The sequence below is a fragment of the Protopterus annectens genome, chromosome 12.part0 (assembly GCF_019279795.1).
Source record: "Protopterus annectens isolate FY-2018-M chromosome 12.part0, PAN1.0, whole genome shotgun sequence".
NCBI classification, from domain to species: domain Eukaryota; kingdom Metazoa; phylum Chordata; order Ceratodontiformes; family Protopteridae; genus Protopterus; species Protopterus annectens.
The window spans coordinates 940,670,111-940,683,841 of NC_056746.1; the positions used below are offsets into that span (position 1 = coordinate 940,670,111).

The following is a 13,731-nucleotide window of genomic DNA, read 5'->3' on the forward strand; positions in this document are numbered from 1 at the left end:
CTGGTTCATATTCATTAGAATCGAAAAACAGCTGCACTACAGATTATATGTTGTTTCACTTACTGTGAAGGTTCCATGAGGTTAGTTAAACAGTGCACTTTAAGCATCTTAAACTTCTAACTACTTAAGCTCATTTTAAAGCTGTCAACTCAGAATATTACTACATTGTATATGTAATTCTGTGTGTCATCCATTATTTTTTCCCTAGATGTGTTTTGTTATTGCTGTTAATGTCATTGGACAACGTATGGATTTCTATGCAGTCATCCATGCCTGTTGCTTAATAGCTATATTGCATCGCAGAAGAAGGAAATCCATCGCAGAGATCTGGCCTCAGTACTGTTATCTGATTGCAAGCCTAATGACCTTTCAGTATCTACTGTGCATTGGAATTCCTCCTGCATTCTGTAAAGGTGCCAGAATTATCTTTTTGTGTCTTACAGATAACCGATTCATTTCAACAAGAACTGAACAAGAGTTAGGTTTAAATTAGTGAGTTTACATTAGTGAGTGTTGTGATTTACATGAATTTACCTGGTTTGCATTAATAATGAAACGTAGGTTCTACTACACTTTTGTGTGAAATTTACATGCATCTAACCCATGCTTTCTAATAACAAATATTTTTGCATATATAAGGATTGGAATTAGTTTCACAATACAAGTGTTTAAACTTATGACTGAAAGTTGTGAAGGCCTTCTGAATGAATGGATGAGTAGTGGGCTTGTGTGGAAGTATGGTATATATGGAATATGTGAGGAAAAATAGCAAGCGCAAACTAAATAAAACTATCTGGGGATACAGAACTACCACATCCTTGATCATGGCCAAGCCAGTAATATTTACACTGTGTGTTCAAACAACCCCAACACTTATTACACATGCATGTGGCCAGGCCATCGTGTACAACTAGCAAGTCCACATTGTATCTGCAGCACAGACCCACAGCCAGGTTATGCAGGCTACCAGATTAACGTGAGAGCAGCTGCATCAACCATTTGACATGCATGAACACCTAGGTTAGTCATTATGAGCCTGTGCAAACAGGTGGACAAACTACATTGCCAATTTATCAGTGTAACTCAAACCTATATACATGTAGAGAATTATTCTATAAAAGGTAAAATGTCATGGATGGTTAAGGGTGGAGAGAAGAGGTTTTACTAGAGCAATAAAAGATTGTAATGGGTAAAAGTGTAGAGCTGCAAAACAGGATGTAAAATGGAGTATGAGACTACTTAAATGTAGAATTATGTAAGGCTTGGACAGAAGTCAGATACATTATTAACCTATATAAGTCCTGACAATATTGGAGTTTGATTAGTGTACCCTTACTATAATGTGAATGTCATTCAATAGAAGAAAATATTAAACCCTGAAAGTAGTTGATCCATCAGCTTTCTCTACTTGCATTATAATCGCCTGTTCATTAACAAGGTGAGCCACAGAAGCACTCATACTGACTGCCAGAAAACAAATATCAGGGAAATATAGCACGTGCAGACTGATAACAAGAAAAGAACGAGTGGCCTCAACGGACCCATGTCTTTCTTAGCGATGCTCATGTTCCTAGAGCATTGTCAAGGTGAGCCACAGAAGCACCCAGACACAGGATGTCACAAAACATGCATTTCATGTGAATGCAACACATTTTCAGGCTGACAGCAAGAAAAGAAAGTCATCAAGGTATTTAAACCTCTGGCTTTCTTAGTGATATTCTCTCTTCCAGTGTAGTACTATGGTAAGCCACTGAAAAACACAGAATGGGAGTGTCATAAAACACACAATTCAGGGAAATGTAACACATTTGCAGTCTGATAATAAAAAAGAAAGATAGACCTCAAGGGATGTTCTCTCTACTAGTTCATCAGCAAGGTGACCACAGAAGCTCTTAGTCTGAGGATGTCATGAAACACAGATTTCAGAGGAATGTAACACATTTTCAAACTGTAAACTGAACACTGTAAAACAGTTTACAACTCTCTAGAGATTAGAGCCCTCCACTTAGTTGACTGACACTGTACTAATCACTTCATGAGTGCACTGAACAAAGGAAGGCATTAGACTAAAGACATTAGCTTTACCATATTTCAGGTTCCCATGGTGACCTGGATTGGACTTCATTTTTGCCATACAATGATGTGTGACATTTCTCTTAGGTTCCATATGGGTGTCTGCTCTCTGTGACCCGTCATATTAAGCACAGACACAGAAATATCATTTTATTTTATAAGCCCTGTTTGGGCATGTGAATGGAGTGTTTATTTTAACCATATTAAAGTTAGGAAATGAGAGTATAGGACAAAGATGAAAAGGTGAAACGAGAGAGTAGAGCACATGGTGAGTATATAAGGAATGAGCAGGATTGAGGTGGCATAGGAGCATACCTTTCAACTTCTTAGCTCAGTAATGCCAGACAAATCCAAAACTGTGTATAATATTGTAATGATTTCAATCCTGAATGATTTGTTAGAAAAGTACAGTAGGAGCCAACCATGTATACAATATTCAAACATCTTGAAAATGAGAGGTATGGATGGGAATATTTTTTTTGGACAGGTGTCCTTTTATTTTTATAGAAAAGAGAAAGTTGGCAAAGGAAGTGTGGGGAAGTAAGAAGTAGGTAAGAGGGGTAGGTTAGGTAGCAAGGAAAAATAGACATGAGTGACAGGGTATGGGGTAAAACAATGATGGAGGGGAAGCACAATGGTGAAGGAGACATCAGACAAATGGAGGGAAGACTACAGTGAGTTGAGGATTATACATCATACAGGGGTGATTAGGGACAAAAAAAGAGAGAACACCAGGTTAGGGAATAAGACTCAGTATTTACAGATGCAGTCTGCATCAGCTTAGGCACAGTGGTAGGTTAACTATTCCCCTGGGAACTATCACCTTTAGGTCCTGCTTCAGGAGGGGGCTCAATGAGTTGTCAGATCATGGTCTCTACTTGGCTAATGTAAACAACCAACCTCCTGTATATTAACACCCCCACAAACTCTGACAGCTCCTGATAGATGGCAAAGATATGACTTCCACTTGTACTATTACCACTGGGTACCAGTGTACAACCCTCTGGTGCAGGGCTACCTGATATAGGTGGTGCAGGTAGGTCCGAAGGAGTAGTGGTAACTGTTGCAGGCTGAGACCCAGATGTTGTGGGTGCTTCTGGTAGTAGTGATTGTGGCAGTCCTACTGCTGCCAGATTGGGGGGGGTGCCAGGCATTGCCAGTGCACTAGGTGCAGGTTGCTGTCTACTGCATGTAATAGTAAACAAAGTGGAGAGACACAAAAAATAAACTATATAGTTGCATGTAAAGGAAAGGGTAATGACAGAGTGGGTGGGGAAGAAATATTCAGACTTGACTGCGTTAATACTGATACCGTTAAGCATAATACACTTTTAATAGTAGTACTTAAACAGGAATGCTAACAATCTGTTTGTCTGCATATAAGATATGGAGGGGAGCCCAAGTCTGTGATGGATGGAGCCAGTCAGTTAATTATCCCTATATAAATCAAATTTGTGGGTCACATTTGGGTTGCATGGTTAGGCTTATAAGGGCCCTAGTAATCATTAGCCTAGTATACACCTATGAACCTAAGTGCTGTGGGCTGTGGTGGTGGTGGTGACTTGTGTGTGAATGTCTGCAGGGACACAGCTTCATCAGTTGGTGCAGCACTGCAGGTTGGCCTACTAGTGAGGTCCAAGGTATGTATGGCAGAGGGTTCAGTCTCCCATGCATGCTGCAACTCAGGAGAGCTGCCTCTGCCAGGAATTGCACTCGCTGTACCAGGACCCTGGCTAGAAACTGTCTTGTTACATGCCCTCGACCAACATCTGCTATGGAGATGTGCTATCATGACAATGGCCACAGCCACAGGGATGTCCCTCTTATGGGAGTAGACATATTCACAATAGATGTTGCTGTGGAAGTTTTACACTGCAGGAGTGGAATGTTGCACATCCACGATTATGTTGGTTATCATTTGTGACCAGTTATGAATACAGTCCTTCAACCTTGTCATATGACCCAGAGAAGGCATTGCACAGTCTAGTGTGTACTTCAGTCTGTACATTGAATAACACACATGGATCATGCATTTCTGTAGGTCAGCATACACACCTTGGATCACTCTCATTATCTCTGCTGTGGCTATGGTGGTAGTAGCCTGTGCCTCCATAATGACTCTGCACATACATTAAGGTGCAGCCACTGACACAACAATGTCAGGGGAGATGCTGGTAACATATCTTTGATGAAAACCATTACCATCCCCTCTATGTGGACCTCCCTGCCCATGAGTACTAAAGGCAACTTTAGACATCTATCTACTGGGGGCTATCACATTTTCCTGATCTATAGTGTCCCCATCAACCTGTCCTCTTTCAGATGTTTGTGCATCCTGGGTATTTACAGGCATAGAGACTATGCGCATGGTCTGTGTAGAGAACTCTGTGGTCATACTCCCTGGGTCAAACACACACACACACACGCATGAACACGGACACGCATACACTGAATCTACTGACTGGCATCCCCTTCATCATTATCAGAGACTACAGATCCTTAAAACAAGGCCAGAAAAGAATTTCAAAACAAAAATAACACAAAAAAGGAACCCAAAGAAACTGGTAGATCTGTCCAAAATTATTGGGCCAATAGCCTAGTACCTACCTATGAACCTATAAGAAACCACCAGTGAATAAATCATACTAAGATGTTTATTCACCATGGCAATTCCCTGAAATATACATAATAATGCTGCAACTATAAACAGTTTCCTACAGTTTCTCCTGCCAGTCTGGTTGATATGGGCATCCTGAGACAGTGTAACAACTGTCTCATGTACACGGACAACCCTCTCTTAATACTTCCTAGGAACACAATTTATGATAGATGCAATTACATTAAAAACCTGGAGTTTATACTGTCTCCCTCACAAGCTGGTATACTTGGCAGTGAGAAGGTTGTCTGTACAAACACCACACCTCAAACATCACCCACAGCAACACAATACACACCCACATATGTGGAGGTTCTTAACAAAAATGTACCTAAACAAAAGAGACCTCAGAGACAAAAACACATACAAACTCCACAGCCTACCACACCACACATAGTCCACACACATGTCTCACAGCCATCAAGGTTTAACCATAAATTAAATATATTAATCATAGGAGACTCCATTGTGAGACACATAGATGTGCCCCTCACCAGACTGGATAAGGAGAAAGTCACTGTAAGTTGTTTGTCAGGTGCCAGAATCCGCCACATCATCCATGCGCTGTAGTCCCACAACAAGTACTGCTATGAGTCTGTCATAGTACATGTTGGCTTGAATGATTTGAAGTGTACCTCTCAGATTATATGAAGAGAGACATGATCGACCTCACTGAATATGTGTTCCAGGCAGTTATTTCACTAGCCTTAAGCAGCATTCTACTGTCACCCAAAACGATGCCTCAATACAAACAAAAAATGATTGACTTTAACAATTGGTTTAGTTTCTGGTGTCATTCTAAGGGGATCCAGTACCTGTTGGCCTGGGAAGACATGATTGACAGACCACTATGCTTTGCTAGAGATGGCCTACATCTGTCTCCCTTGGGCTACAGGCTCCTGGAAAAGGCTCTTGCCTCCCCCATAGTGCCTTTTTTAGGCAATGTCTTGAGGTCAAAACTACCAACATGGGAATCTCATCTAAACACAATTTAAAGGTCATGCTGCTGAATGCTAGGAGTCTCAAAATGAAACTGCACTCATTGCAAGCATTCTTAACCCTGGAAGATGCTAGCATTTGTGCAGTCACAGAAATCTGATTCAAAGCTGTGGAGAGCACCCCAGCCTTACCTGGTTACTCATCCTATCATGCATACAGACCCCAAACTGAGGGTAGCAAAGTCAAAGGAGGTGGTGTTTCATTATATATTAAAGATATACACACCTCCAGACTGCTCAAACAGTATGATGCACAGGAGATGCTCAAGGTGCAGTTAACAGTTGAAAAGACCCCTATTCAAATCATAGTTAGCTATAGGCCCCCAACGTTGACTCAGGACGCCCATGCCACCTATCTGGATCTCCTCGAATCTATTAAGATTCAACTCTATTCCCTTATCCTGGGTGATTTTAACTACCCAACCACTGACTGGAAGAACTACTCCAGCCAAAACACAAATGCTCAAAGATTCCTTGACTTTGTCAATGCCAATGCCTTGGACCAGTTGGTTGACACTCCCACATCTTGGACTAGGTATTAACCAACATACAAAACTACTGCAGCATCCCCACACTGTCATCATCCCTGGTAAGATCAGACCACAAAGCAGTCACCTTCGAAGTCACCATCTCCCCTGACCCCCCCCCCTGCCAGCTTGGGTTAAACAAAAAAAACTTCTCCTAAGCTGATTACAACCTCCTGAGGGAAGGTCTAAACAGCTTCACAGCCCCCTCCGCAATAGTCTGAACTGGCACTTATGTCCAAACCTACACCAAAGTACTATACAACCATTTGTATAAATGCATGGATTCAGCAATACCTGACAGGACAAGATCCTCCTCCTCAAGGAAGAGTAAACCTGTCTGGTGGACATTGGTTATAAATAAATTCTACAGCAAAAAGAAAAAAAAATACTGTCCAGGACCAAGAATGAACAGGTGCAAAATTGGAAGCAATCTCTCCTTGGCCTAAACAGTCAAATAAGGGTATTAGTGAAGTCCTCCAAAGCTAACTTCGAGTCCAAATTGGCCACATCTTCTAAAGACAATCAAAAGGCCTTCTTCTTCACATGTGTCTGCAATTTAAGGGAAAAAAACCCAGATCTGCTCAGAACCAATGGTCAAGGACACAAATGCCATGGATATAGCTAACCTACTGGCAGACAGGTTAATTGAAAACTTCATCCCATGGTCCCCCTCCATCAGTAATCAGGACATCCCGAGCACCTGACCCCCAACCTTTATATCTAAGGAACAAGTCATTTCCGCCCTCTCAAAGGCTGAAAAACACAGCTTTCATGGGACCCGATAACATCCCACGCTGCATCCTGTATCAATTCAGGCAGGAACTTGCAGCACCATTAGGGACCCTATTCAACCTAAGCCTGAGTACCAGTTTTGTCCCAGCCGAGTGGAGGATGGCCACCATCATCCCTCTGCACAAAGGTATAGTATCCACTGAATCCAGTCCAAACCAAATGCTATGCACGTGGGGGATGCACGGCCAGATAATACCATGAAGAAACAAAATTGGCCAGCAAAATTTAGCAGTCAAACATGCAACCCGAAACAAGATAGTGAATAACCAGACTTTTGTTGTTTTTTATTTTTACAATAAAAGTCTGGTTATTCACTATCTTGTTTCGGGTTGCATGTTCGACTGCTAAATTTTGCTGGCCAATTTTGTTTCTTCAGAGTATCCACTGAGCCAGGGAATTATAGACCCAACAGCCTAACTAGCCTGATTTGCAAGACCATGGAATGCATTATCATGGACCACATTAAAAGGATATCGGCAACCTCCAAATGCTTGATCCCACACATTTTGGTTTTATCAAGGGGAAATAATGCCTGTTAAATTTGGTAGACTTCTTTGAGTCAGTCACCAAAACCATGGACGAGGGGAAGATGGTACTTGCCACCTACCTTGACTTGGTCAAGGCCTTCGACACTATTCCCCACTCAGGCATAATGGACAGCTTGGCATAAATACGTATGTGACCAGATGGGTAGCTAACTGGCTCACTGATAGAACTCACTCAGTCAAAATAGGGAAAGCAATCTCATAGTAGACCCATAATGAGCAGCGTACCCCAGGGATCGGTCTTGGGGCCCCTGCTGTTTGGAATATACTTCTCAGAGTTGCAAGCCAAAACCAGAGGTCTATGACCAGGTTTGCAGATGATTGCAAGCTGGGCACTGTCATCAATTCTCCTAGTGATGTAGACATACTACAAGAGGGTTTCACCCAGACAAATGACTGGTGCCAGAAACACGGCCTCAGACTAAACACCAAAAAATGCATCATCATAGCTTTGAGGAAAGTGAATTCTCCACAAATTATCACACCAATAACAATGCCCTAAGGGCCCAAGCAGTTGTGAGGGACCTGGGCACCCTAGTTGACAGCAATCTAACTTTTGATCATCTTGTTGCCTCTATTGTACAGAGAGCTTTCTACATGACTCCCCTCATTAGGAAGGAATTTTCTTCCAATAACAAGGAAGTCATAACTTCCCTGTATTCCTCCCTTATCAGGCCCATCATCGAGTATAATGTCCCTTTCAGCATGTACCTCACAAAGCACATGCAGCAGCTGGAGAAACCACAGAGGTTCCTGACCAGGAGAATCCAGGACTTCAAAAATCTATCCTACATGGATAGGCTAAAAGCCCTGTCCCTCTACTCCATCTCATAAAGATGCCTCAGAGGTGATCTATGTCTGGTATACAGAGCAATCTCTGACCCCAAAATTGCTTCTTGTCTGCAAGCCAAATTCCACCCATGTGACCTGCACGCAAAAACCTTTACTTGGTCTGTGACATCAATAGGACTCGCTGGCAGGACAGATTTGTCTCCAGGAGACTCTCCCATCTGTGGAATAGACTCCTTCTCCACATCAAGCAGAGTACTTCATTATCTTTCTTTAAGAGGAACCTGGATGACTGGATGGGAAATAAAAAATACACCCCTGGGATTCCACCTGTGTCCTTGCTGGACAGGGGCAACAGGTGCTGACTTGTGGAAACATGGGCTAATTTATTGGCTAGGCTTATAAGGGCCTCAGGGCCAGTAGCCTAGTAATTTGCTATGATCCTAACATGATAACAAAATAATACCCCTGACCATACCTTGTGCAGATGCCATGCCTGTTGGATCTCTGATGTACCTGTATTCTATAAGTCAGACAAATGTAATAAAGTTTAGGGTGACTAAGAGGAAAGGAGGAGGAGGTAGTAACTACTGATACAGTGAAATAGGACTACATACCTGGAGCATCCATTGCTGAAACTCTCTAAGGCCTGTCCGGCTCTGCCCCAACGTCTAGCCCTGCACTGTGCAGTTGTGTGGAAGTGGTACCACCTTTAAGAGAGGATCATATTAGTGGCCCCACAGTGAACCATTTTGTAGCCAAGGACATACCCAATCACATTGACATTGCTGGCAGTTTTAGTCCAGTCATGGTCATAGTAGAGCTGGTTGGCAGCACAGAGAGCAAAGAGCTGTTGGCCATGGAGATGGAGGGACTGTAGTAGAACGTTTTTCTCAGCATCTCTGAATTTTGGCTTGCAAGTGGATGTGATGTGGATTGGCTTCCAGATTCAGCACTTTTTTCTTTGTGCCCTGTTTTTTTAGGTACGGCTCTGTTGGTATAGAAAACAATGGGGTTAACAGCCTTGGTTTGCATGTGCCTTACAAACCTTACACTACAACTATCCTACTAGGCCATATAGTAAGTTGCATTTGTGCCTGACAGTTAGATGTCTGTATCCACAATCTTTAAGTAAATAGGCATGAAGATGTACTAATCATATATTCCCCACAAAATAAGCACAGAACTACAACTGAACAATAACACATGAAAATTACAATAGCACTCTTACAAAGGTTGTGGCTAATGACATATGTGCAAGTAACACAACACTAAAATAGTATTGAATAGTACTCACAGCTCAGGAGTGTGTTTCCCATCTATCTTAGCAATCCTGCAGGTCACTACATTCAGTACGCTTACAACGTACCCCTCAAAATACTTTTGGACAGCATATTTAGAAATACTGACAAACTGATATCCAATATAGGCACCAGGCAATCAGCAGTCAAAAGCAACTGCCATACAAAGGAATGGATTTGTACTAGCACTTGCCTTGTATAAGCAAATATCTTAGTCAGAAGGAAAGAGCTCACCCAAAGCACCCTTAGCAAGAATCAGACTCCTTTACCAGCAATTTATTTCTCAGCATGATGAGGCTGCTTGCTTATCATTACACTTATATCATGTAGCTTTACCCCTCTAGCTGTGGAGATTAAGCTAATTATGGCTGAGCTTATTACTGTATCTAAATCACTCAATTTGCTCAATGAGCACACCTGATCAACTTCAAGCAGATTTCTACACGATATTGTAGCGTTGTCGCCTCATAGTAAGATGCTGTCTGGTTCGATTCTCAGCTAGAGCGTCTTTTGCGTGGAGACATGCATGAATGGGCATACCTTCGTTGAAGGTTGTGCGTCAGGGCTGGTAACCCGGCACGTAAAAATCAACTACCAATCATTAGCGGACTGGAGTTCCGCTGTGGTGACCCCTAACCGGGAAAAGCCAAAAGACACAAACATTGTGCACATATCTGACCAGCTTTGGGCAGCTCCACACTCACACGCAGTCAGCCTGTTATCTTAGAGGTGACAGAATTGTCATGGCATATTTAACTATCTGCAGGTGGAGTCACTGTAGTGCATACACAGGAATGCAGGACTGTCATGTTTCACACCATAATAATAAAGTATGTATATTCTCTTAGTTTGCTATTTGTCACACAGATAAGGTGTCCATCAATGACTGTTGTTGCTCTGAAGATGGGACATATGAGAACTGCTTTGTGTGCCCATTGTCTGCCATATTTCCCTGAGATACTTCAAGGTGAGGCATCATGAACAGAGATGAAAATAGTAGTTCTCCTTCGTAAAGCACAGAGGTGGTATGAAGAGGAGTCCAAGATTTTTCTGGACATCCTCTATAAGGATTATAGCTAGAGTCTGCTGTAGGAGGGCTGTAATAGGCCCCAGTATGAACTTGAATCCTGGAATAGTATGGCCTTAGCTTTCAGCCATCTTGCTCACATCCCATGCATGAGGGAGCAGTACCGTCACCGTTTTGACATGTCACAATCCTAACCTGGATTTATATGGTAGTTACCACCTCCGTAATGTAAGTATAACTTACTTTAACTACACAAATAACCACCATCCACAAATTTTACATTATGCCCTTTGTATGTCTCCAGACCCTGAAGGGATCTCAAGTAATAGGCAAATGTACAGGAGTAAACTGGAGCTCCTAAGAAAGTATACACACTGTTCTAAAAATGTCTGGCTTTTATTAGTAATAATTGCAGACATTAAAAAAGAATGTATAACTTTCATACACCAGTGTCACATCTGTCAGTACTGGTATAGCTCAAAGGTAACAGTATGACTGTGCAATTTTAGAAGTGTGTTTCACCATACCTCCTTCCATATAGACAGACAGGTGGATCACGATTTCTCGTTCTTTCTCACATCGTGAGGATGCCTTTGTTTCAATTCCCTGACCCACAGCTGTGTTCTTCTGAAAAACATTTCATGTATATTTTTCTGTCAGATATTTTCACTGCATTATGTACATGGTCCATATATGTAATATCATAATCAGAAGTTTGGTGGATATTTCACAATATACAATAAAAGTTGCTTCATTTTGCCTATCACCTGTGATTGAAATATGTATGCCTGAGCAGCACGTTTACTTTGTAAATGTGCAGTATTTTCAGACATCAGACTGTATCTTTTACCACAAACTCCTGCCATTAATCTTCTGTCCATCAGACTGCATGTGATGATGGCTTTGGGGTTAGGGCCCCCCATGTACACACACATACACACACACACACACACACACACACACACACACACACACACACACACACACACACACACACACACACACACACACACACGCACACACACAGGTTTCTGAATTTCATGATTATTTATTGATTTGAAATGTGTATTCTGTTTAACTGTATCATTATCAACATATTCAGAAAAGCAGTTATCATTCTATTTATATTAATCTTCCCCTATTCTTTGTTACTATCATTTTTCTTAAATACATTTATTGCATTGGTATTTTTTTCTCCATTTCTTTTAATATTATATACAGCAGTACAGGAACCTACCTGGCATGGCCTAACGGCCCTCCTCCACAGGTGGCTGCAGGAGTGCCACCACCACCACCACCAGAGGCACTCAGCAAATCTGGGTCCAGCCTGCCACAGTTGGCTTCATACCTTCTGCCCTATCTGTACCACCTGTGTCAGGTAGTCTTGCACCAAAGGCTGGTACAGCTGTACCCACCAGAAGAAATATGAATGGAAGAGACACCCTTGTCACCCATCGACAGCCGGCAGAGCTTGTAGGGGATATCATTGATAGGAGGTCGGATGCCTGCATCAGCCAGATGGAGACCATGCTCCATCAACTCATCATTTTTTGTTCCTGCCCAGCACTGGCTCAACCTTCTGAGTCAGGGCCCAGTGGTGACAGTACCCAGGGTAAACGAGTAATCTCCCACTGGGGCTCAGCTGGCAGACATTGCATCTGTGAATGTCCAGTCCTGTCCCCAGTACTAGTGTTCCCCTCCATTTTTGTATCCATGCCCACCCCTGTTGGTTTTACAATCCTTACCTCAGTAATGTTTACCCTCTGTTTGATTTCTCCTTCACCACAGTGTTCTCCCTCCCTCAATGTGTTACCCTACATTCTGTCAGTTATATCTGTCTTTCCCTGCTACCTAACCTACCTCTCTTACCTTACACTTACCTCCCCTCTTTTACTTCCTTCTTCAACTTTCTCTTTTCTAAAATAAATAAAATGGTAGTTGTCCCACAAAAAAGTATTTGCCTCCTATTTGACCTCTATCCCTTTCAGTCCTTACTCTCTTATCTTCTGTTCTAGACTCTCTTTGACCGCACTTCTTATCTCTTTCCTACACTCCCATTTCCAACCATTAGTCTGGTCAAAAACTAGATAAACTCAACACATACGTGCTCATAAAGGGCTTTTAATTCACTTATGTTGTCGAGGTTGCACTGTGTGCACTGGATCGCAGAAAGCATTGTTGATACCCATGTACACCTAACAAGATGTGGCACTGCTCATTGTACAGCAACAATGAAATCCAGTTGATGTCAAGTCCTATTTAAACTGGACGCAGCTGCCATTGGTTGGGTAACTGTGCTAAGTGTCATTGCACAGCACTTGTCAAATATTAAATAGGGTAAAGCTCAGTTTGTTCATGAAGTGATTTGCAGAGTGTCACAGTACAGAGTGGAGGGTTCATATCCCCTTAAGGCTGAATGGATCTTTTGACTTTTTTTTCTTCCATTCTGCAAATGTGACATTTACCTAATTTGCGCTTCCCTGGCACTTTCAGTGTGACTGCTTTTATGACTGAGCTTGTTGATACATTGCTTAGTCAAATATAATTGAAGAGAGTAATGGGTTCAAATCTCTTGAGGCCTGTCTTTTTTCTGCTTCCATTCTGCAAATGTGCAACATTCACCTGAGATACACTTCCCTGACAAGGTCGTTGTGAGTGCTTCTGCAGCTCGACTTAGTAATGCAGTATGTGGTGAATATCACTGAAGAAGGTAATGGGTTCAAATCCCTTGAGATCTGCTTTTTTTTTGCTCCCATTCTGCAAGCATTTAACATTCTCCTGATATGTGCTTCCCTGACACCTTTCTAGTGAGTGTATGACCCAGCTTGTTATGGTAGTATTGGATAGATTGTAACTTGGCATGGTTCAAATCCTCTCAGTGCTGTACTGGTACATTTTTCATGACATTTATATTATAGTACTGGTACACTGATAAAACTCTGATTATGTCAGAATTGGTGTAGGTCAGTGCATCCTGTTACTTCTCTGTATCCCACCTATACTGTCTGAGCATCACATTTTCT

The 13,731-nt window shown here is 42.1% G+C and overlaps 1 protein-coding gene across 1 annotated transcript in view; it reads left to right on the forward strand.

Annotated features, from left to right (window-relative positions):
* The window catches only part of LOC122816231 (piezo-type mechanosensitive ion channel component 2-like), a 1,381,906-nt gene that overhangs the window by 756,057 nt on the left and 612,118 nt on the right, over positions 1 to 13,731 (forward strand). Inside the window, exon 22 of the mRNA XM_044088974.1 lies at positions 209 to 413. Coding sequence (XP_043944909.1) covers positions 209 to 413 — 205 coding nt within the window. The remainder of the gene's footprint in view (positions 1 to 208; positions 414 to 13,731) is intronic.